The following is a 21434-nucleotide window of genomic DNA, read 5'->3' on the forward strand; positions in this document are numbered from 1 at the left end:
TATGAATTTTGGCCCCTGCTGCTCTAAAGCAGGGGTTCCCAACCCCCGGTCCGCGGACCGGTACCGGGCCGCGGAGGTGTTACTGCCGGGCCGCGAAATAGCTGTGAGTTTATCGTAATATTTGCAGAATTATAAATATATAAAAATATTTTATCATAATATTTTTTTCAAAAAGTGTTTAATTTTCGCACCTATGCCACCAGTCATATTATTTCATCCAGTAGCTAGTTAATCTTTCACCAGAAAACCGTTGAAAATGGCTTTTATGATGTTCCGAGGGATTCGGCGGCTCAGCCTAAGGTCTCAGCCTCTTGTGCGCACGAGCATGTTACCGGTGCGCCAAGTAGGAAGAGGAGCGCACAGGAGACAACCGTTTGATTGCAGACTGTTATGTTTATGTGGGGAAATGGTGGTGCATACATTATTTGAGATATATTTCAAACTCGGACTTCATTTTAAGGACATGTCGGCCAGGAGTGTAGAGCTATTTGTTTAAGCACCGGATTGGCAAAACAGGAGAGTAAACCAGTCTGCCTTGATCTATGAATTAATGTCCGGGACTCTCACGGTATCTGCTGCCCGCAGCTGTTTTATAGAAGGAAACCCTCCTTCACTTCATGAAATGGCTGAAGCATCAGGAGGCAGCGGGACGTATACTCGGTAAAGAGCTGTGCCTTTTTACGCACCGCCTTCGCTGTGTTTAACTTAATCAGAACAGTTTAAGAGTGACTGCAGGCTGCTACGTGTTAACCACACACACATCTACACACATCGAACTGCCCGATTACTCCCCCTTTTATTAGTTTTATGAAGGATATGTCCAGTCAGTCACCAAGGCGCATGATGTGTGTGTGTATGTGCTCTGCTCAGCTCAGCTCTGTGTGTTCGGTGTGTTTGTGTCTGTCCGACACCGGCATATGCGGCTGTTCCCAAAATAAATTAGTTTAATCTTAATCTCGATGTAGTGCTATGCTGTCGGGAGTGCACCGGAACGAACGACACTATCATAATATCTTCTGAAAACAAATGCCAGTGACACACACACACACACACACACACACACACACACACACACACACACACACACACACACACACACACACACACACACACACACACACACACACACACACACACACACACACACACACACACACACACACACACACACACACTGGCGACCGGACATCTCCTTCATAATGCGCCTGCTCCTCGTTTTCCCAGCATTCACTGGATTATCCGTAAATCATACAAACAAAACCAAAACGTTGATTTATCTGTTTTCCCGTTTTGGTTTAAAAACTGAATAACGTCGGTTTTTTGGTTTTCCGAAAAACCAAAAAACAACACCGGTTCTTTTTTAAACTTTGTTAATATGTTTTGGATGCATATTGTTCTAGTATTTGTTCAGGCTGTTACATACAATTAGCCTCTGTTGCTACCTGCTGGTGGTGAGTAAATATTAAAATCAGTTAAAATTGACAACCGGTCCGCGATTTTTTTTTAATGTATCTGCCGGTCCTTGGCACAATAAAGGTTGGGAACCCCTGCTCTAAAGTCCTCTGCACATTCCTACTCCCATCATCCTCAGCTGTTTTTAGGATTAGGGTTAGTGTTTCAAGGAACCTGCAGCTGCATGAGTGGATGTAACAGTCTAAACATGGCTGGACTTGAAGTCGGGAAAGGTTAAAGATGTCAGCAGGAAGGCTTTGATGACAAGCTATCTGTCCAGTCTGTGTTTTTTATATTCTTGCCTATATGCTAACATTAGCTTGATATCATGCTAAACTAAAATGCAGCAAACAATATACCTGCTCAAATATAGAATGGTAGACTTGTCGCTGCCCTAATAAGGGGTTCAGAGTCACTAACACTGTTTTAGTGTTGTTTATATCTGCTGATTATATGTTTCAACATGCCACTGTTATAACATAATATTTATATATATATATCATAAGAATAATTACTTAGATTATGATGTTATTTTTTATTTAAATTAGTTTCATTTTCTTTTATTATCAAAATGCTGTATACAGGTCATTACATTACAGGCTTTATTTCACACCTCAAACTGTTCAGCCATAAGACTTGATGTAATCCTTTTGTTGCTGTTTGTTTTTCACATTTTCTGTAATAGCATATTTATAATTCACTTGTAATAAGATACATCAATTCCAAGAACTGTGATGTGATATTTGAGGGAAATCCTCTACTGTATTCAACAGTACATTCATTAGGTTGAAACCACTAGATGTCAATATTGCTCAGGCTTTAAATGTGCAAAATGTGTCTGGGGTTGGAACAATGCAGAGTTTAAATAAATAATTCTTAACAATTATTTGCGTGCAACATTGTGTGAGAGCAACCCTGTCACACCATAATACCCAGGGCCATTTCCCCCCCGAAAAATACCAGCTGCCACAATACAGAAGGTCAAGTTACACAGTGACCAGAATGAAAAGATTTTCTGAACAGCTCCAAGGACAGCTCCAGCAACATGTCACTCTTTTGATGTGAACGTGGGGGAGTGTGAGTGTTGAGAGGGGCGTTCAATAACCTGCCTAGCTCTTGCTGGGACTTTCTATTAGTTCTGCTCATCGCCTAAAGACAGTCTATGGTTATCTCTGCATGAATTTGATACCAAGCATCAGTGCCTTGCAGTAATGCTGATTGAAACCACTCTTACCTTCAATTGCCTTCATTTTTTGCATAAACTGCTGAAGCATGATAGAAATGTACAAGCTAAGCAAGAAGGCACTCAATAGAATGCAGACCTGCGCCAAGGTCTAATCATCGCCTCAACTGTTACTATCACACACAACATTATGCTCGGCAGAGGATAATATTTATACAGGGGTAGATGAAGTTTGGCCTCAGGGTTGCGTTACAAGGAAAAATCTCATTTTTTTCTTCTTGTTGGCACCATAAACGTGCACAGCATTTTGCATTTATACTAACACAATCTGGAGTGTTTACATATGAATAACATGTGGGGATGTCAACTCATTTGGCCAGATGATGGTCATCAGAATGGACACCATAACTGTAATTTACATGATAATCTTACATTTCACATTCCTAATGCAAATCAGTGCAGGTATGTAAGTGAAATACACAGCAATAGGGATGCAGGTGGTAACCTGTGCTTCTTGCTCTGGAAAATGAGATTCCAGTTTCATCACTTTGACTGATAATAAAAACATTAAGGCAGTATCATGATTTAAGATGAATTCCATAATATCCATATTAAGCCCTTTGGTCGTTTCAGTGTGGTTTCTCATTTAAAATACAGGGCATCTGACCATTGATTAAAAACCCATCACTGAATTCAGATTGTCCAATCATAGCTTAGCAATAGTATCTACGCACATCAAGGCAAAGCCATGTGCATGGGGATGTTGAGAGTGGGTTAGGTGGGATATGCTAGCGTAATTCAAGGACGCCTTTGTTTGTTAAATCTGACCCTCTTCACAAAATCGGAAGACATAGAGCGGTTTCTTTCTCTATATGGATAAGTTAAAATAGATGGAAGAAAAAAAGTTACAATTGATTGCTATTTTACATAATGAGTAATTACTGAGTGGTGAATTATTGCATTTCATTCAGCAGCTTGGAGAACAAGCTACTCAAACACTTTATAATAACAGCGCTCCAGATTTACTAAATTGTGCCAGAGTGCGTTGTGGCACTCTGAATTACTATTTTAAATATTCACCCCCAGTTGAGCACATCATCACACAATTATTCCTGAATTTACTTCATACATAAAAATGCATGCTATTAAAGCCATTAGCTTAGCGTAACATTAGCATACATGTAGTCGTTATGCGTTCCCAACCAGGGTTACAGGGACCCCTAGGGGTACTTGAGGGGATTGCAGGAGATACAAAGAAAGATTAGGGATTGCAATATATTTCCACACCAAAAACATTTTAAAATCAATTTTCATAAGCCCTGGTGTCCTTCCCACACAACTATCAAAGCTTATGAAAGACAAGCCGGCTCAAGTGCCTCATTAAAAGCTCTGGTCTTAACAAAAGATGTTGAAACTGCTAGAAGTGGTCTTAATATTATTTGTTTTCACTGACAATAAGTGTACATGTCAAGTTTAAATGGATTTGTAATAAGGGTGAGTTATACAAGTGATTTTCATCTAAGGTGCAGTTAGGATAAATATGATTTCAAAGGGTTCAATACAAGAAATAATACAGGCGAATCATCACTGATGAGTGAGGGGGTTCTTATAAAATGGCAATGAGCTCAAGGGGACCACGAGACAAAACAATCATACAAAAGTACACACACACACACACACACACACACACACACACACACACACACACACACACACACACACACACACACACACACACACACACACACACACACACACACACACACACACACACACACACACACACACACACACACACACACAGGTCTGTTCTGTCCAAGTTAAATTGTCAGTGATGGCCCTTGATGTTTGAAATTGTTCCATCTCGGTGACACAAAAATAACATAATTTATACTCTCCAATTCAAAATGTTCTCCTTATTTTTCTTTGGCACACTTAAATATAAGGCCTATAGCTCCACACTTACATAGAAGAACAATGCTGTTTTTTGTTTCCGTGTCTTTTGAGTTGATATTAAGTAAAATTAGCTAGCTAGCTACAGTAAGTTTTTTTAATTGTGGCTGTTACAATAGCCTGCATTTCTATACCTCTGATGTTTGACATAAAAGACTCATTGTTTAAATAAGTTTCAGTGGTAAATCTAGGCACCATTGTTATTCAACAACGCTCAACGGGGTAGGTGTAGCAACAATAACTTAGCAAATGTCTTTCATATGCAACATGGACCAAGAAAAACATGGAATTGACAGTGACAGTAGCATGATCTGTGTTTGTTTCAAATATATGGGTACAAAATAGGCCATACCAAGGAATTAGTCGTATCATTTATGAAAGAATGAGGAAGCAGATGGGTGGGGTCTACCATCTCTCTCTGGTCCTAATGCTTGATGTTCCCTTCACTCTCCCACAGGAGATGAGACAGAAGACAGACGTGGAGGTGGAGTGTAAATAAATCAAACGCAGACTCATTTAGATGTAGATCATTTAGATAGGCGGTGTACCAGTGAGTTTTGTATGCTGAACTTGAGTTATGAAAATACCATTTAGAGCTGTCATCTCAATTCTCTCACAGGCGGACAGATGTTGTCAACCAGGATAACAGAAAATTTGATTTTTACTTATACAAACACATCTCATAGGCAGAGCTGTCGGGTGTCCGAAATTGGTTCAGTAAAACGTCTCTCGGCCCGTCTTTTAAGTCAGCCAGTAAGGATGTCAAAGAAACACTCAAATAAAAATGATACATATGGCGTTGTATTGTCATAGCATCCAAAGCTTTGCTCATGTCTTTATCAGCAGGCTACAGCTCTGGTTCACAACTTGTTCTGTCAGACGCTCCCAGTCATGTTTGCCCTTTATCGACACCACCTTTCTTGTTCCCAATGTGTTATCATCAATTCCATTCCATTCCAAACACAGTTTTTTTTTTTTTAAACCAAATGCTTTTTAACAAGGCATTTTGTATTTCCACTTCTCTGCACGCTTGCTTATTAGCACTTTTATAAAACCTATAAATGGCAATTGTTTATGTTTTAGAGCTGCTTGATATTGTAAAATCATTACACTGAAGAGCAGCATCACACTCATTTCCAAGTTATGATTTTACAATGACTTCCTTTTTTATTCAATTGTAATTTCTGTGGTTTTTTTATTAGGTAAACCAATTGCAGGCTGTTTTCATTCACTGTTTATACGTATTCCTACGAGAAGTAATGAATCAGAATCAGAAATCCGCAGTGGGGAAAAGTTCTGCATTAATAGCAAAGATACAAGGCAACATTAAAGAGGTAAGCACACTTTAACATACTATAATATGTATCCCATGTGATAGCAAACCAGTATGTGTTCAGCAGCTTCTAAGTTCATGTAGCAGAAAGAGCGAAAAGTAAGCTTAGGGTGGATGTCAAGCTAGATGGATAATGTCAAAACACACAGGACTTTGCATCACTGCTATTTTAGGTCAATGTGAAACCAAAATCCAAGGTTGACTTATTTTAACTTTTATAATTTTACTAACACAACGTAAGTTAGTAGTTTTGTTTTCTAGAACTTGGGCGAACAGTTCAATCGTTCAATTGTTGTTGCCTTAGTTGGCCTAACCCTAACACTAACCCAAATGGTTCATTCGTACGTGTTTAAACCCAAACCTCAGTCTGTTCCTAACCCTTACCAAATCATTTTGTTGCGTAGACAGATTCTGCACTTCACATAAATGCTTGTGTTGCTGGGCGTTTGAGAACTCAACAAGAACAACAAAGTTGTACGAGAATACGTTGCCACTTGACAATCTTTTCTAGTACTTGACTGGTCATAATAATAATATAATAATCATCCCGAACTTTAATGATATGACAGTCTGTTAAATACTTGTTGATAGTGGTAGACATACTGACAGATTGAGTGACAGGTCCATCAGAGTCGTGACGCAATCATGACTAAAACAATAGCTGATTGACAAGCACAACAACAAGATGAGCTGGAGGCAGCAGGATGTGCGAACAGTTGATTAGGTGTATTGTAATAAAACACACTTAGTTATTGGATCCTTCATAGGGAGTGTTGGCTTATTGGCTGGGTGATTCAATCCAATATGGATTTGACTAATTGGATGATAGAAGAAAACAGGAAGGAGAAAAAGAGCTTGAGGCGAAAGTAATAAGGGAACATAAAAGTAAAAGTGAGAAGGTAAATGGAACTTAGGCTCCATTAGAGAACTTTCCTTCAAAGTGTTTCTTATTCTTTAACAACTACACATGAGGTAGATTCAGCTTAGAAGACTGACAAAGGATTTTTCCATTGCAATAGACTGATGGAGGACTGTCAGAAAATGCTAAATGTATCCTTTTAAAGCTACAATTTGATTCTAGTAGCTGGTGTGTTTTTTAAAGCTAAAGTGCAGCCTTCTCATCATGAGAGTATTTGTAGTCCCGCCTTCCTCACTCTCTGTTGGCCACATTAACACCTTGTCTTGATGAGCTGCCTGCAACATTTAAATGGCATTCTGCCTCAGGCTGAGATATCCAGAATCCATAAAGTCAAAACAGAGAAAAAGTAACAGATGGTGAATACAGCCAATGCGCAATAAAAACAACAATGATGGTGTTTGTCATATTTTGGGTGAATTCTATCCTCTTCTCATTTAGCACCACTCTTCCATTTGTTTGCTACTCTTCTCCTCTGATGTTGTTGTTTCTCTGACTTCCTCATACAACTTACCCACTACAAACACCCACGTCAAATGGTTTACAGCCCAGAACTTTCCAACTAAGTACATACCTAAGGCATACATACTTAACATTTAAATTCAAATATTTTACAGCAAAAGTAGCAAATAGAGTTATCCATAATGACTGAGGTTGTTCCGCTCCACTCATCCAGAGCCAGTAAAACTGCACTTGTGATTGGGTATATGTTGTAGAACTTGCATGATAAACAAAGATCAGGGCCAATATGTATGAAAAAGGTTGTGAGAATCAGGAGTCTCTAAGGCCTTTGAAGATTTCGCTAAAGAGGGTTGAGTCAAAAGGATCCACAAGTGTTGTAAAAATACCACAAAGCCCTACCTTAAGCACTGAATTAGCCAAGAGAGGGCCTTCAGAGGGGACCAATCGGAACTGGATAACTTTCATTTAAATTTATTAAGCTTGTATTGTTTAACCTGCAGTTGCTATTTAGGATACAAGTGTTCAATTGTTTGCACATTAAAGCCACCAATTGTCAGACAAAGTCGCAGGAATGGGTTGCTATGCATGATTTACACAAGTTAAGGGGACTCACATGTAAACAATGCTCAATAGCACTGTAACTGGGCAAAACTTTTCTCTAAAAACTTTAAATTAAGATATGGTTACCGTATGCTGGGATGTCCGATAAAACATTGTTTCTTGAAGTGGGGTATGGAGAGCCCCAGGGGCAATGGCACTCTGCTGGGGTCGATGAAAATGTTTCAGATTCAGTTATATCGTTTTTCTTTTTACAAGATGCTTCAGGTAAACGAGGGTTTCAAAATAATATTAGGTAATACAATCAGTAACAAAAGAATATGCTTGATACATGTCTATATCTATATCTTTTTTAATACATTTCTCTTGTGTTGGGCTAAGGCCGTATAGAAGTGAAGAAAATGGGCTATTCCAAATTATTCCAAACATTGTGGGCATTCTCAATCTTGTGAGTTGCCCACGGCTGATAATACAATGTTATAAAAACACCGCACCGCACCCCCCCAAGAAAAGCCAAAGGCCCCTTAACCTATTCGGGTGGCCCACGCATCCACCCCCCCCTCAAATAACAACAGGCTACTGTAGACAACGTTCTTGTTGCTCTGTGTTGCGTTGTTAATGAGTGAGACACACCGGAGTTGAGAATTTAATTGTGGCGGACAAATGAATCAATGTATGGGAAGTACTGCGACTTTCCACAAGTGATAAATATAGCCATGTAATCCTACTAGCACTTTGTCCAGGCTCAGGCAATCAAGCTTTCTTCTTTTTCTATTACTACCCTACCTGGCCTTTCACGTAGGCCCAGAACATATGCTCGAATCAAATACCATTACAATGGAAGTAGTTTTGCAAATAAGTCCCATTGAAACGTGGCCCAGATTAGACTCCAGCTCTGGTGACTGTTTCATATCACATTAACAGTGGTGCAGCGATGGCGTAACTGCTGATTAGAACGGTGTCTTTCCACATGAGCGCGGCGGGAAGCACGCCTGGCACTTTTTCTAATCACTCTGTGCACTGTCGCGTGGGATTACAGGGGATGAACTATTTGCTCCAGATGAAAATTGAGGTAAATCAATTTTACATTTTCTTTCAGGACTTCACTTCTATCTGGTGTCAAGCTAATGACAGCACGAGCCATTGGGACAGGAGTCATTCATCAAAGGCGTTTAAAAGCAGACGCCGGGCCGACTCGCTTCTCTCTGCTCATTAGTTCAAACAAAATTACTTCTGCGGAGAGCGGCTCACAGCCATCACGCTCTGCATGTACAGGGGATTGGGAGATATATGAACCAACATAAAGACAGTATGGCTTGATATAACGATGATCTTTTTCATGATTGGCTCAAAGCAAACAAAGTCAACATTCAATCTTGCCAGCTTTGATGTGGCAGGGGGGGGGGTGTGGTTAAGTACAGATGTCACGTCTGCTTTTCATGTCAAACATTGAAGAGGATGAAATAAAAACTAAATAAGTGCTCTCCCAAACAAACATATTGAATTAAACATCACTTTATTGATTAAAAATAGTTGGATTCTTATGATTGCATTTTAAACTCTTTCATTCTCTCGCACATTGTCTTGTTCTTTATTTCTTTCCAAAGTTTCTCCACAATTATAAATATTCAAAGATATTCTGTAGTGTTTTCTGATTCTTTCTTTTTTACAGATTGCTAAGGCTGAACATGGTCCTTAATCAGAGGGACTTGCATTAGTCTGCAACAATTGACCAATCAGAATAAAGTATTCACTAAGCTTTTTTATAACCTTGTATACTGCCAGACTTGACTAAACCATGACAAATCAGATAGGGAATAATTCTGCAGATGTTTTGGTTAAAAAAGAGACCAAACTTTGCTATGGATTTCAGTTTTTAAACACTACAAAGACCGACATGTGCTTTAGAGTGCTTAGGACTTGTTTTTGGCCCATTGGAGGAAATGCCTCTTGCTACAAAAGCAGTTGTTTATCACTTGTTACCCCCTACCTGAGTCAAGTGTTCCTAGTTTTATTTTCAAATGCATTTTCTCCGTTTGTCCTGTCTTTGTGTTTTCCCGCCTGTGTGATTGTCTGATTGTGTTCATCTGCTGCCCTTGTGTTTCTGCCTGTCCTCTCCAGCTGTGTCGTGTCTTTGTGATTTGTCCTGTCATATGCCATGTCTTCCCTTGTGTTCTTTGCCAGTTCGTTGTCAATGTTTCCCTGGTGCGGTTCGTCTGATTCCTGAGTTTCCTCACCTCAAAAAATTGCCAAATAACAACAGCATTCAGTTTTATTAATTTACACAAGACAATTGCATGATAGGTCTGCACACACGCACACTTATACACAGTCACAGAATGGTCTGCACACACGCACACTTATACACAGTCACAGAATTGCCCGCAGGATCCCCCCCAGGCTTGAACATACCGTAGATAAAAAAATACGGAATACCATCACAATTTCTTAAAAAAGACAATGAAAATCAGCAACACCTCACAAATATAAAGCTGGAATATGAATGAATGAAAGCAGTATTTGCTCTTACAATTACTTCACAACATTTTTTATTGAGAAATCAACAAATTACTCTGGCTATGACACATTCGTTGGGTCCAATTCCAAAATCCCTGCAAGCTATACACCCCCCAAAGCAGAGACTCATAACACATTTTATAAACAGAGGCAAAACTCATTAAATAAGCAACACGGTATAGTGCAGGGGTCTATGTGGTAAGAGGCAGATGTAATGAATAGATGTATCTTACAAGACCTTGGACAGATTTATGGACAGACGGCAGTAGTTTAAACTCTATTCTATAAAACAGTAGTGTGATACTTTCTGTTTTCTTTGTGAGGATATAATAGCAGCGTTTTGAATAAGCTGGAGTTGCCTGAGGGTTTTTGTGGAGACAGGAGAATAGGTTGTTACGGAAGTCTGCCTTAAGATGAATATTCTGATTCTACTATGTTTTTAAGATGCAAACCGGGAGACTTTGTTATTGATTTGTTGCAACTCACTTTTGTTTGCCCTTAAGCTTCTCACAACCTTTTCGTTTTTTGTTTCTTGGAAGCTCTGCCACAATTTGAAAAAGAAATCAGTGCACATTTTTTCAAGAAAGGCTTTTAGCCAAGGTAAAGGCCAAGAGCTCTCCCAAAGATCTTGAGAAAGTTGATCCATGTCTTTATTACCTCTCTTTATGGCGCATTTCCACTACAGCGCGTAGCTCGCTTTAAGCGTGGCACGGCCCGTTTTTGGTTGTGTTTCCACTTAGCGTATTACCGGCTGCGGGTACTATTTCACAGTTTTGCTGGCCCCATAAAATCGAGGTTCTTTCCGGGCCAACAACCAGGCTGAGTCGGGCTGAATATGCTAAACTAGAGAGAGAATCGCTGGCAAGGGGGCTACAACTACAACAAAATGAACATATTTGACCGTGATTTAATTGTAATACACGTTTCAAAATTATGCCGAAGTAACAACATACTGATACCGGTTAGTAAAAACCATGAATTAATGCTTTGACAAGTCTGCAGACAGACGGCAGGCAAAACATTTAAAATGCGTGTTTTCTAGATGGAGATCGGCTAAGCTAACGCAGTATATGCTCCGACCGTCCACACTCACAACAACGGCCTATACAGACATAAATAAACCAGCGACTGTATTCGCCATGACACAGGCAGTCTGTGGTTTGTACTTGTTTTGTCTAGTTTCTGAACAGATATGAGGAGCTGTGAGCTTGAGTGCTAACAGCTAACGGCTGATTTTGTTTTTCTGTGGTTCTCACTGAAGATGACGTCACGGCTCCGCCTACACTGCGTTACTATAGTTACTGCCCCAGCTACTAAACTGTAATGGAAACGCAGCATAAAGTGAGCCAGTCCTAACAAGGCCTAACGAGGCCTAGCCATACCGAGCGAGGCCGAGTGAGGCCCTGTAGTGGAAATACGCCATAATAGACTACTGTTTGTATGTGCATGAAAAACATTTGTCTCTGTTGTTAGCAGTTAGTTGCCAATGTAGCCACTCTATACTTAATTGAAGAATAAAACTGGCCTTCCTCAACTGGCTACCTATCCGTCTAAGGATTGGTTTTAGGATTTATTTATTGTTTTTATGGGTGGTGCCCCATTATCTAGTAGCAGTCTTGAATCCTCCAGTAAGAGCACTGAGGTCGACCAATCAGATGCTCCGGTATTGTTCCTTCTAGAAGTCTAGTCACAAAAACTAGTCGTGGCTGCCCCTAGTCTGTAAAAACGGCTTAGCTATTCATATACAAACTGGAGACCTTGCTTTTGGCAATAGATTGTGTTGAGTTTGACACATGTTTTCATCTTCTGTTGTGCTGCTGTCAAACGTTATGTGTACCTTAGGCAGTCCCACACACCTTTTAAACCAAAAGCCCTGAGGTTGTAATACACATTTCCTTTTTCTTCACCCTTTTTCTTAAGGGTTGGTTAATCTGTTTGCCTATGAATTGACTGAAAATAGTAAAAATGTACAACAAAATTTCCCTTGAAATTACTAAAAATTGCTAATTTGTAATCAAAACATTGTCGCCATATGTAGACTAATATCTGCTATAATCTCCATCCAAACCTAAAACAAATCCTGACAACATCATGATGGTTCTTTCTCCGAAGACAAGCAATTTTCACAGTTATATTGTAATAGAATGTGCACAATTAACTTTAACTTCTTATGTTTGTATAAATATATTTTGATTTTATCTTTTTATTGCAAATTCTTTCTATTACACCTTATTTATATACAGAGTTGTATTCTATTTACTTTATCTATTATCCTCTGTCACAAAATTATTATCCAAACTATGCTTTTAATTTAAAAATAATTTGGGCAGATAATTCAAACCTGGTAAAAACGTACATAAAGTTGGGTTTGCATGAATGGGCGTGGCCAAATGGCTCAACAGCTCCACGTAGAACGCAGACCCTATATATGTAACGCAAAGATGCAACAAAAAAAGTATTTTGGAGCGAGTTTGTAAACCCAACAGGAAGTCGTACGTGAAATGTATCTTGATTTTCCCCATTTAAGGGTACTGTTTTTTAATTACTCCATTAAAAAAAAGAAATGGTATTAATGTACAATAAAGCAACTGCTACAAAACAAATTTCCCCCAGGATAAATAAAATATTCTTCTTCTGATTAAAACAAGCCCTTCTTCTAAGATTAGGAACAGCTGACATTTGGGAGATACAAGCTTTTCACAGGACACCAAGTGCACATTGCATAAGGATGAGAGTATCCATCACATTAATGTTCAATATCAAAGTCACCATTTGGCTGGGATTACTAGCTGAGCCATCCAATCATTTAATTACAGTTTAATTTATTTTAGATGCATTTATGCTGGAGTATGACGCCAGTCTGAGAGCAGAGAGAGGACAGAGTGTTTTGTGCGTATTTAAACAGGAGATGAACAGCCAGGGACATCACATTTCAACATAATGGCAAGGACCTTGGGGTCAGAATGAAGTCTTATGTGCTTGACAACGAACATCCTAGCACTGCCATGTTTCATTTAAGTTCAGACGCAGCAAGACTTTTAAATAAAACGCTTAGCCTTTAACAATGGAAAAAGTTCTCATTTAACCATGATGCGAAGATGGGTTTAGGCACTCAGAGTAAGGAGGTGAATTACATATTCATGAAGGTTTTGTATCGCCTTTATTAGCTCAAGGCTAGACCTCAGCAGCGAGCCTGTAAACTGAGTCTGACAAGCCCCCATGTAGAGCAGCAGGAGCGGGAATAAGCCTTTCACTCCCTGTATCCTCTATTACTGCCTGGAAACTTCTGGATCACAACAACAGCAAGTACAACACGAAGGAGGTGAAACGGATATCAGCTCTGAGGGAGGTTAAGCGCTGAGTAGGGTCGGCGCACATTTTTACTTTGAAGTAGAAAATCCTCGCAGAAGAAGAACTGTAGGATACTTTTTCTGTATATGTATGGTAATGTTTTGTCAGTATTTCTCAATATATTTTTTAATATGAGCAAGCCTTCTTTCCTAAGGCAGACTTAGGGAAGAAACTGTTGAAAGGTTTACACTCCAAGGTACGGTGGCCGACAGTTGTGAACGTGCTACAACGGTCAAAAACACTTACAATAGGAGAAATGCGCTGCAGTTTCAAAAACGATGGAAATATAAAACACAAATTAGTCGAAAAATATGCAAATGAAGAACCATCTTCACCAACTTGACAGCACATGCGCACGATTAGAAAAACATTAACCAACTTGAGGAAACATGTGTGTTTACTACACAAACCACCGCAAATAGAAAACGCTGCATAAGCTCAACACAACGTGAACAAGCACACAAAAAAGAGATGCACACAGAGCGCTTCTTGACTTTCGTGATTTAAAAGTTGGCCAAATATCACTGTCACTGGAAACTTACCTAAAATGTATGTTTTATTGGCTTATTTTAACAATTAATGCATGATTGATTACGATATTATTGCAGACCTGCTGTAAGCTAGCAAGCTAATGTAGCAAACCTAGTCATCTCGAATATACTGAGGAAATACTTACTTGTGAAATTGCTACCAGTGCAAACAGTGACAGTTGGCCAACTTTATAATCCTCGAATGTCAACAAGCGCTCCGGTGTGCATCCCTTTTTAACTGTAGGGTAAAGTCTGGTAAAGTTTTCTCAGTGTTTTTGTTATACCGACGAATCTCTGAGGACGGTTTGATGCCATGTCAGGAGACAAAGCCTGATTAACAGTGATAGGGAGGCAGACTTAGGGAAAAAACTGTTAAAAGGTTTACACTCCAATGGGCTTTAATATCAGTAAACACTAGAAGTTTGGAATCAATAAATGGATCTCCAACTGTGGAAATTGACTTGGATGCATTGCAGACGGGCCCCTCCAAATGTTCTCTTCAGTGCTCCAAGATAAACAACTTCTGTTAATGTGATCTTAAGTGGGCCACTTGTTACATCAAGTCCATAAAGGGATGTGAATTATGGTTTTTAAAAAGACATCAACAAGCACTTTGCTTTTATTGCAAAACAAAAGTGCATTTTGCTTGAACCCCAGTTATAATTTAATCTCCTCCGAAACATATCTAGGAGTTATGGAGTCACTTTTAAAACATCAGAGTTGGTAAAAGTAATACTCAAGATAATGTGTACAGGCACAAACATGGTGTTTTTTTAAACTTCTTTATTATGAGGTAGTGGGCTTTTACTGCCTAGCCTGTTTTTCAGGTCTCAGGCTCGAAAATGACATTCCCAGAACAAATGACCATATCTTCCCTTCTAAAAGGGTTAAATTAGTAATCTTTTTTCTCAAAGTAATGATAAACCTGTGAGTTGGATGTAGAAAAGTCAGAATCAATATAGATGTTTTTTATTTTAAAGAAAATTCAGATTTTACATAGTAAAAAACTGTAAATTATAGTGTCCGTCCAAAAAATCTTTTTTACTTTAGTGAAAACCCTTGGATGATGGTAAGGTAGACTAAAAGCTTTAGGAATCCAAAGTACAACATATAATAAGTACCCTGTATCAAGATTGATGCAAAACAAGTGACATTTGACCTTTTTAGAGAGGTTTAGCAAAAGAAACTCCACCTCTGAGGTGATTTGGGTGGAAATGGGGGTTTTACCGTTTCTCTGGAACCCATTGGTCGATTTTGGTGATTGACATCTCTTTCTGACCGTTAGAGCCAATAGAATCGAAGGGGAATTTCCCCACACACACACATTGTTAAAAAAAAAAGGGTGGGGGCTTTGCACATGCAGGTTTGCATCAGAGTGAACCTATCTCCAGCTTTGACATCTGGAAACGGAAAAGCAGTTTTATTGCTTATGGATTATCAGAAATCATTTCAAAGGGACACAGACACATTGGATTAACCTATGGATTAACTTCAGCATCGTTTTTATCGTTTTAATGCCATTGAAGACCACTTTTGACCAGACAACGACACAGGTAAGCCATGTTAGCGTTTTTAGCTACCCAGCGCCACATGTTTTGATGTCTGTTTTTGTTTATAAAGTCGTGAGTTCTAATCATAGAGTGATAATGTATGTACCCATCGATTCTGTGTCATCTCACGATGCGAATCGATGTGTTGGATGTGCAGAAAGGATAAATAATAAGCTTTTATGAGTGAGTTTCTGTGCAGTAATCTGTCAGCATTTTTCGCTCGTTGCTAATTCAGAGGCTCAGCGTTAGCATTGTGGTTTTTTTCTTGAAAAATAAATAAAAATGATCAGTTAGATGAGTTTCTTCCCGTTACATGGATATAAAACATTCATAGTTTATTAAATATTAAGATGCCCTCAGACACTGTTTCCTCAGATGACGCGTTTTTCCCCCGATATCGGGGGTGCAGTGTAGAAGAGGCTAGACAACCAGGTTTTTTTAAAGAGACTTAGATTGGATACAGACTTTTATTTTGTTGACTGGCGGGGGGAGGAAGCGTCTCGGCGGGGGGAGAGAATTTCTCCACCCGGGACGCGTGGGCGAATCCCGCCTCCTCCCTGTATGATGCACAGATCACAACATTTTCGAATAAAAATGAAGTTGATATGTATCCAAGTCTGAGTGTCATTTGTTTCCACAATTCAACACATAATGTTGACCGTACAAATTCCCCACTCGCTGCCCCAGTTGTAACTCCAGTAAAGGAGGTAGCTAGTGGGCATGCGCAGATGAGAGTGATAAACCGCAGGAAGTGCTATCAAGGCGTTATGCGGGTACAGGGGCATTATGGCCGGCGTATTACTGTCAGGGAACACACTACGCCTAGAGTAAAGACTAGGGATGTCCCGATCCGATCACGTGATCGGGGATCGGAGCCGATCACGTGATTTTCACGTGATCGGGGATCGGGAGAAAAAAATCGGGGATCGGAATTTTTTTTTTTTTTTTTTTTTTTTTTATAAAATATTTTTATACATTTTATTTAATGTTACAAAACAAAAATGACCATGTTCACGTCTTAAAGTCATCCTGAGGCCTTAGTTTTGGGTTAAAATTACACAACATCATGTATGTGTTGCTTATTTCTCTCAAATCTGGCAACAGAGTGGGCGCAGTGTCTAATAGTAGCAGTAAGCTAACAAGAGGCTACGTTCAGCTGGTGACTCGGGAGTCGGGACAGAGAAAATGTCAGGAGTTTGGAAGTATTATAAAATTGAAAGCGAAGGCAGTGTAACAGCCAGATGCAATGTTTGCAAGGCGGAGGTTCCGCGTGGTGGAAAGAACAGAGCTACGTTCAACATGACCAATCTAATACAAACACCACCAACAACAACACGACGAGTACACAGCGGCCACTCAGGTAACGGCACTGAAACAACCGACACTTTCAGAGACTTTTAAAAGGAAAGAGAAACTACCCCAGAACAGTGAAAAGGCCAAAAAAATAACAGCCAAGATAGCTGAATTCATCGCGTTGGATGACCAGCCGTTATCTGTTACTTTTTTTTTCCTCTTAATGCATTGCATAAAGATCGGATCGGGAAAAATCGGTATCGGCAGATTGTCAAAATCAAATGATCGGAATCGGATCGGGAGCAAAAGAAGGTGATCGGGACATCCCTAGTAAAGACTCCGATTAATGCAGTTTACCGTAAGGGTAAAAGGGACATTATGGCGGAGCGTTCAGGGACCTCAGTAAAAAATTGTCCTTTCTGTGCCTCCATAGGCAGAACTTCCCTTCACGGGGAGATTTGCGGCGGAACGGGTCACCAGGGAGCACCACAGCTTTATAGCTGGGGCCCCGCAGCTGAGGGCTTGTCCCCTAACACAGTGTTATGGGGAATGGAAACTCAGCTGTGTTAACAAAGTGGATGGACAGGACGCTGAAGCAGGGTTATTCACTCCAGTTTTGCAGCATCCCGCCTCCATTCAAAGGCATACGAGAGGTACATCTAACATCCCAGGAGGAGATGGGTTTCCTCTCGTTTCCTCGCATCGTCTGTGCTTGCTGGGGCAACACAGGACTGGTGAGGAGGGGGGGGGCTGTGGGTCAGTGGGCATCTGACCCCCTCCCCGGGCGTAATGCGCCTACGTTTTTTCCGGGCCCCCTGGAGGGTCCCGGGGGGGCGTAGTGTGCACTGGGCCCATACGGGGCTGGAGGGCTCTCCTTGCCTGCCTAGGGGCAGGAGGGGAGAGCCCTCCACACTATAGTCCACACACACTCTGCACAGGGTCAGTGTCTGAGTGTGGGGGACATGGGCCACTTGCGCTCTCCCCGTGCTCCTTAGGGACTCGGGAGAGGCGGTGCACAGTGAGCCCATACAGGGCTGGGGACTCTCTCCGTCTGCCTATGGGCAGAGGGGGGGGGGGCCCTCAGCACTGTTTTCTGAGCACACCTTTCGCGAGGTAAGTGCGTCGGAGTGTGCTCTGTCAGCCGCGGCCCAGACTTCTCCACGGTCACAGCCGAGGTAAAGGAGGGTGCGGTGCAGCGGCTGCTAACCAGAAAGCCGGTCAGGGGCAGTGGGATGGAACGGTGTTGTTGGACGACAGCGCGTGTATACATCGGGGCTCCGCCCACTGTGAGAGATATAACGAGGGGTTACGTATGGTAACCCTTGTTATATAAGCACAGGCGGAGCCCTCTACTCGGGGCACTGTCTGTCCAATGCAGCTCGCTGAAGAGAGGTGTAGGATGACAGTCAGGAGGCGAGGCCTCCTTTTATACGGTGAGATGCGCGCGCATTCAGGTAGGACCGCCCCGGGGCCGGCTACGTTTATAGAAGTTTCAGTGGATGAATGCTTGCATGATATGATCAAGGGGTAGTACCCATAGAGTCCAGTAGAGGGCTCCGCCTGTGCTTATATAACAAGGGTTACCATACGAAACCCCTCGTTTCCGGTCCTACGACGCTGGTTCACTCCTTAGCGTGCTAGATCTCCATGGTAACTTATGCTGTGCGGCTAACCAGGGGCCTATACTACGAAGCAGGATTTTCGCTTAGCGAGCTAACTTCCTGGATTTCCGGTCCTACGACGCTGGTTCACTTCTTAGCGGGCTAGATAACTTATTCTGAACGGCTAGCCTCCGGAGCAGGATAGGTTCCAGGATAAAAGCACTGCCTGCTGACCAATCAGAGCTCAGTGTGCGGAGTTTAAAGCGATCAATTCATATGACAGGAGAAAGGAAATACAGTTTAAACTGCCGTTGCAGGAAAGACAGCCGGCCAAAATCACCGACTGTGTGAACGTGAAAATGAATAGAATATCACCTCCCATCTTCAGAGCAATCTGACTATTATAACATTAGCGTTAAGAAAGCTTACTTAAATATCTGCCACAACATAAGTAACCGGATCAAAGTAACATTACGTAGCCTACAGTCCGCAGCACTGTGAGTGCAGACGTCGATGTGTCCCATTATCATTCATATAATGATCCGGAGCAGGTTAGGTTGCAGGCTAAGAGGTCAGTCTATAAAAGCTCCGCCTATCGACCAATGAAATCTCTGTGAAAATGACGTCGCCATTTGTCGATGACACTGTTGAGCTCGGAGCGAGAATTGTGAGAGGCGCTCTCAGTCGGGAGAGGATCTTTAGGGACAGACTAAACCCTTTGGCTTTCTCTGAAGAGTATTTGTATGAAAGATACAGGTTCTCGTCAGAAGGGCTGACTTATCTGTGTCAGCTCCTCGAGCCACATATTGCTAATGCAAGTTGTGCACTTACAGTGCCGCAGACTGTATGTATTGCTTTGCGCTACTTTGCGACCGGTAGTTTTCTGTATGCTGTGGGTGATGCAGAGAACCTCAGCAAGAATACAGTCTGCAGTGCTATTCATAAGGTCGCACATGCTCTGACTTGCTAATGCAAGTTGTGCACTTACAGTGCCGCAGACTGTATGTATTGCTTTGCGCTACTTTGCGACCGGTAGTTTTCTGTATGCTGTGGGTGATGCAGAGAACCTCAGCAAGAATACAGTCTGCAGTGCTATTCATAAGGTCGCACATGCTCTGACTTGCTAATGCAAGTTGTGCACTTACAGTGCCGCAGACTGTATGTATTGCTTTGCGCTACTTTGCGACCGGTAGTTTTCTGTATGCTGTGGGTGATGCAGAGAACCTCAGCAAGAATACAGTCTGCAGTGCTATTCATAAGGTCGCACATGCTCTGACTTGCTAATGCAAGTTGTGCACTTACAGTGCCGCAGACTGTATGTATTGCTTTGCGCTACTTTGCGACCGGTAGTTTTCTGTATGCTGTGGGTGATGCAGAGAACCTCAGCAAGAATACAGTCTGCAGTGCTATTCATAAGGTCGCACATGCTCTGACAGGGCTCGCAGAGTCCTTTGTTGTGTTTCCTGGCACATGTCCCACGCAGACGATCAAAGAGGGATTTTACAACATGGCAGGTATTGATATGTGATTATATCTTTACAGTGAATGTTGTTCCTATGACGTACACTGTTGTATAATAAACGCAGCCTACTATTTCATAGGGTTTCCCAGGGTGCTTGGCTGTATCGACTGTACCCATATACCAATCTCTGCGTGTCAGGGAGATAATGAAGGCCACTATGTAAATCGCAAATCATTCCACAGCCTCAACATGCAGGTAAATATTGCACATTCACTTATAGAACACACATTGAAGTCTGGGTGATTAAAGGATATCACACATTTAATATTCACACAGTACATGTTTCACACTTGGACTGTCTTTCTCTATAACATGGACTCATTTCAAATGAACATTGATGCTACACTGACTATGATGCTCTTGGAAGTAGGCTTGTTAACCGCAAATGCTTTTGCAGGCCACATGTGACCACAGGTGTATAATCACGAGCCTTGAGGCAAAGTGGCCTGGGTCAGTCCATGACTCAAGGATCTTTTCTGAGTCTTCACTGTGTCACAACCTCGAGCAGGGTATGGCAACTGTACATTCTTATTGTTTTGTGCTTCTTAAGCTGTATTTTGTGGTACTTATTATGGAAATGTTCCTTTATCTTCAGGGCTCTTCAGTGAAGTGCTGCTCGGGGACAGGGGTTATGCCTGCCAGCCTTTGATGATGACCCCGTATCCTGACCCTGGTGAAGGGCCACAAACCAGTTTTAATGTGACCTTTGGCATACTGAAGGCCCGATTCACCTGCCTGCGGGGGCTCAGAGTGGCCCCTGAAAGAACTTGCCGAATCATAACGGCCTGTGTTGTGCTGCACAACATTGCCACAATGAGGAAGGAGAGGGCCCCTCCTGCAAACCCCCAACCTCCTGATGTGGTAGACCCCATCACCCTGGACTACCCTACTGGCAGGGCTTTCAGAGAAGCCATCACATTATTATTTGCTTAATAAAAAAAGAACACACAGAGAGAGAGAGAGGCCTTGGATGATTTATGTTGGAGTCTTTATTTATTCAGCCATTCCTGAAGGAAAAAGAGAAAAATATAATTTTGGTTTACTTTTTCGGTAAAGAAAAAAGGGATTTATCTTTTAAGTATCCTAAAAGATTTAAAGGTCACCTTATGCACCTTTCATTTGACTTGAAAATAAATTACTGAATGTTACAAAATGACCTTTCTTTCTTTGTCCAATTTTTCCACCTCTAGCTTGGTTTTGTTTATCAAGAGCT

General features: G+C 41.2%; 1 protein-coding gene across 1 annotated transcript; it reads left to right on the forward strand.

Moving 5' to 3' along the window:
- Positions 1-20206: 20206 nt before the first annotated feature.
- On the forward strand, positions 20207-21154 carry LOC117486653 (putative nuclease HARBI1). The gene is made up of 4 exons (XM_034135159.1): positions 20207-20213; positions 20301-20416; positions 20619-20730; positions 20817-21154. The coding sequence occupies exons 1-4, from the start codon at positions 20207-20209 to the stop codon at positions 21152-21154; spliced, it is 573 nt and encodes a 190-aa protein (XP_033991050.1).
- The last annotated feature ends 280 nt before the right edge of the window (positions 21155-21434 follow it).

Source organism: Trematomus bernacchii, unplaced genomic scaffold (assembly GCF_902827165.1).
Source record: "Trematomus bernacchii unplaced genomic scaffold, fTreBer1.1, whole genome shotgun sequence".
Classification (NCBI taxonomy): Eukaryota; Metazoa; Chordata; class Actinopteri; order Perciformes; family Nototheniidae; genus Trematomus; species Trematomus bernacchii.

Coding starts and splice junctions, on each gene's coding strand:
- LOC117486653 (XM_034135159.1), top strand. Junction 20,417..20,618: donor TCCACAGCCTCAACATGCAG/GTAAATATTGCA, acceptor ATGCTTTTGCAG/GCCACATGTGACCACAGGTG. Junction 20,731..20,816: donor GTGTCACAACCTCGAGCAGG/GTATGGCAACTG, acceptor CTTTATCTTCAG/GGCTCTTCAGTGAAGTGCTG.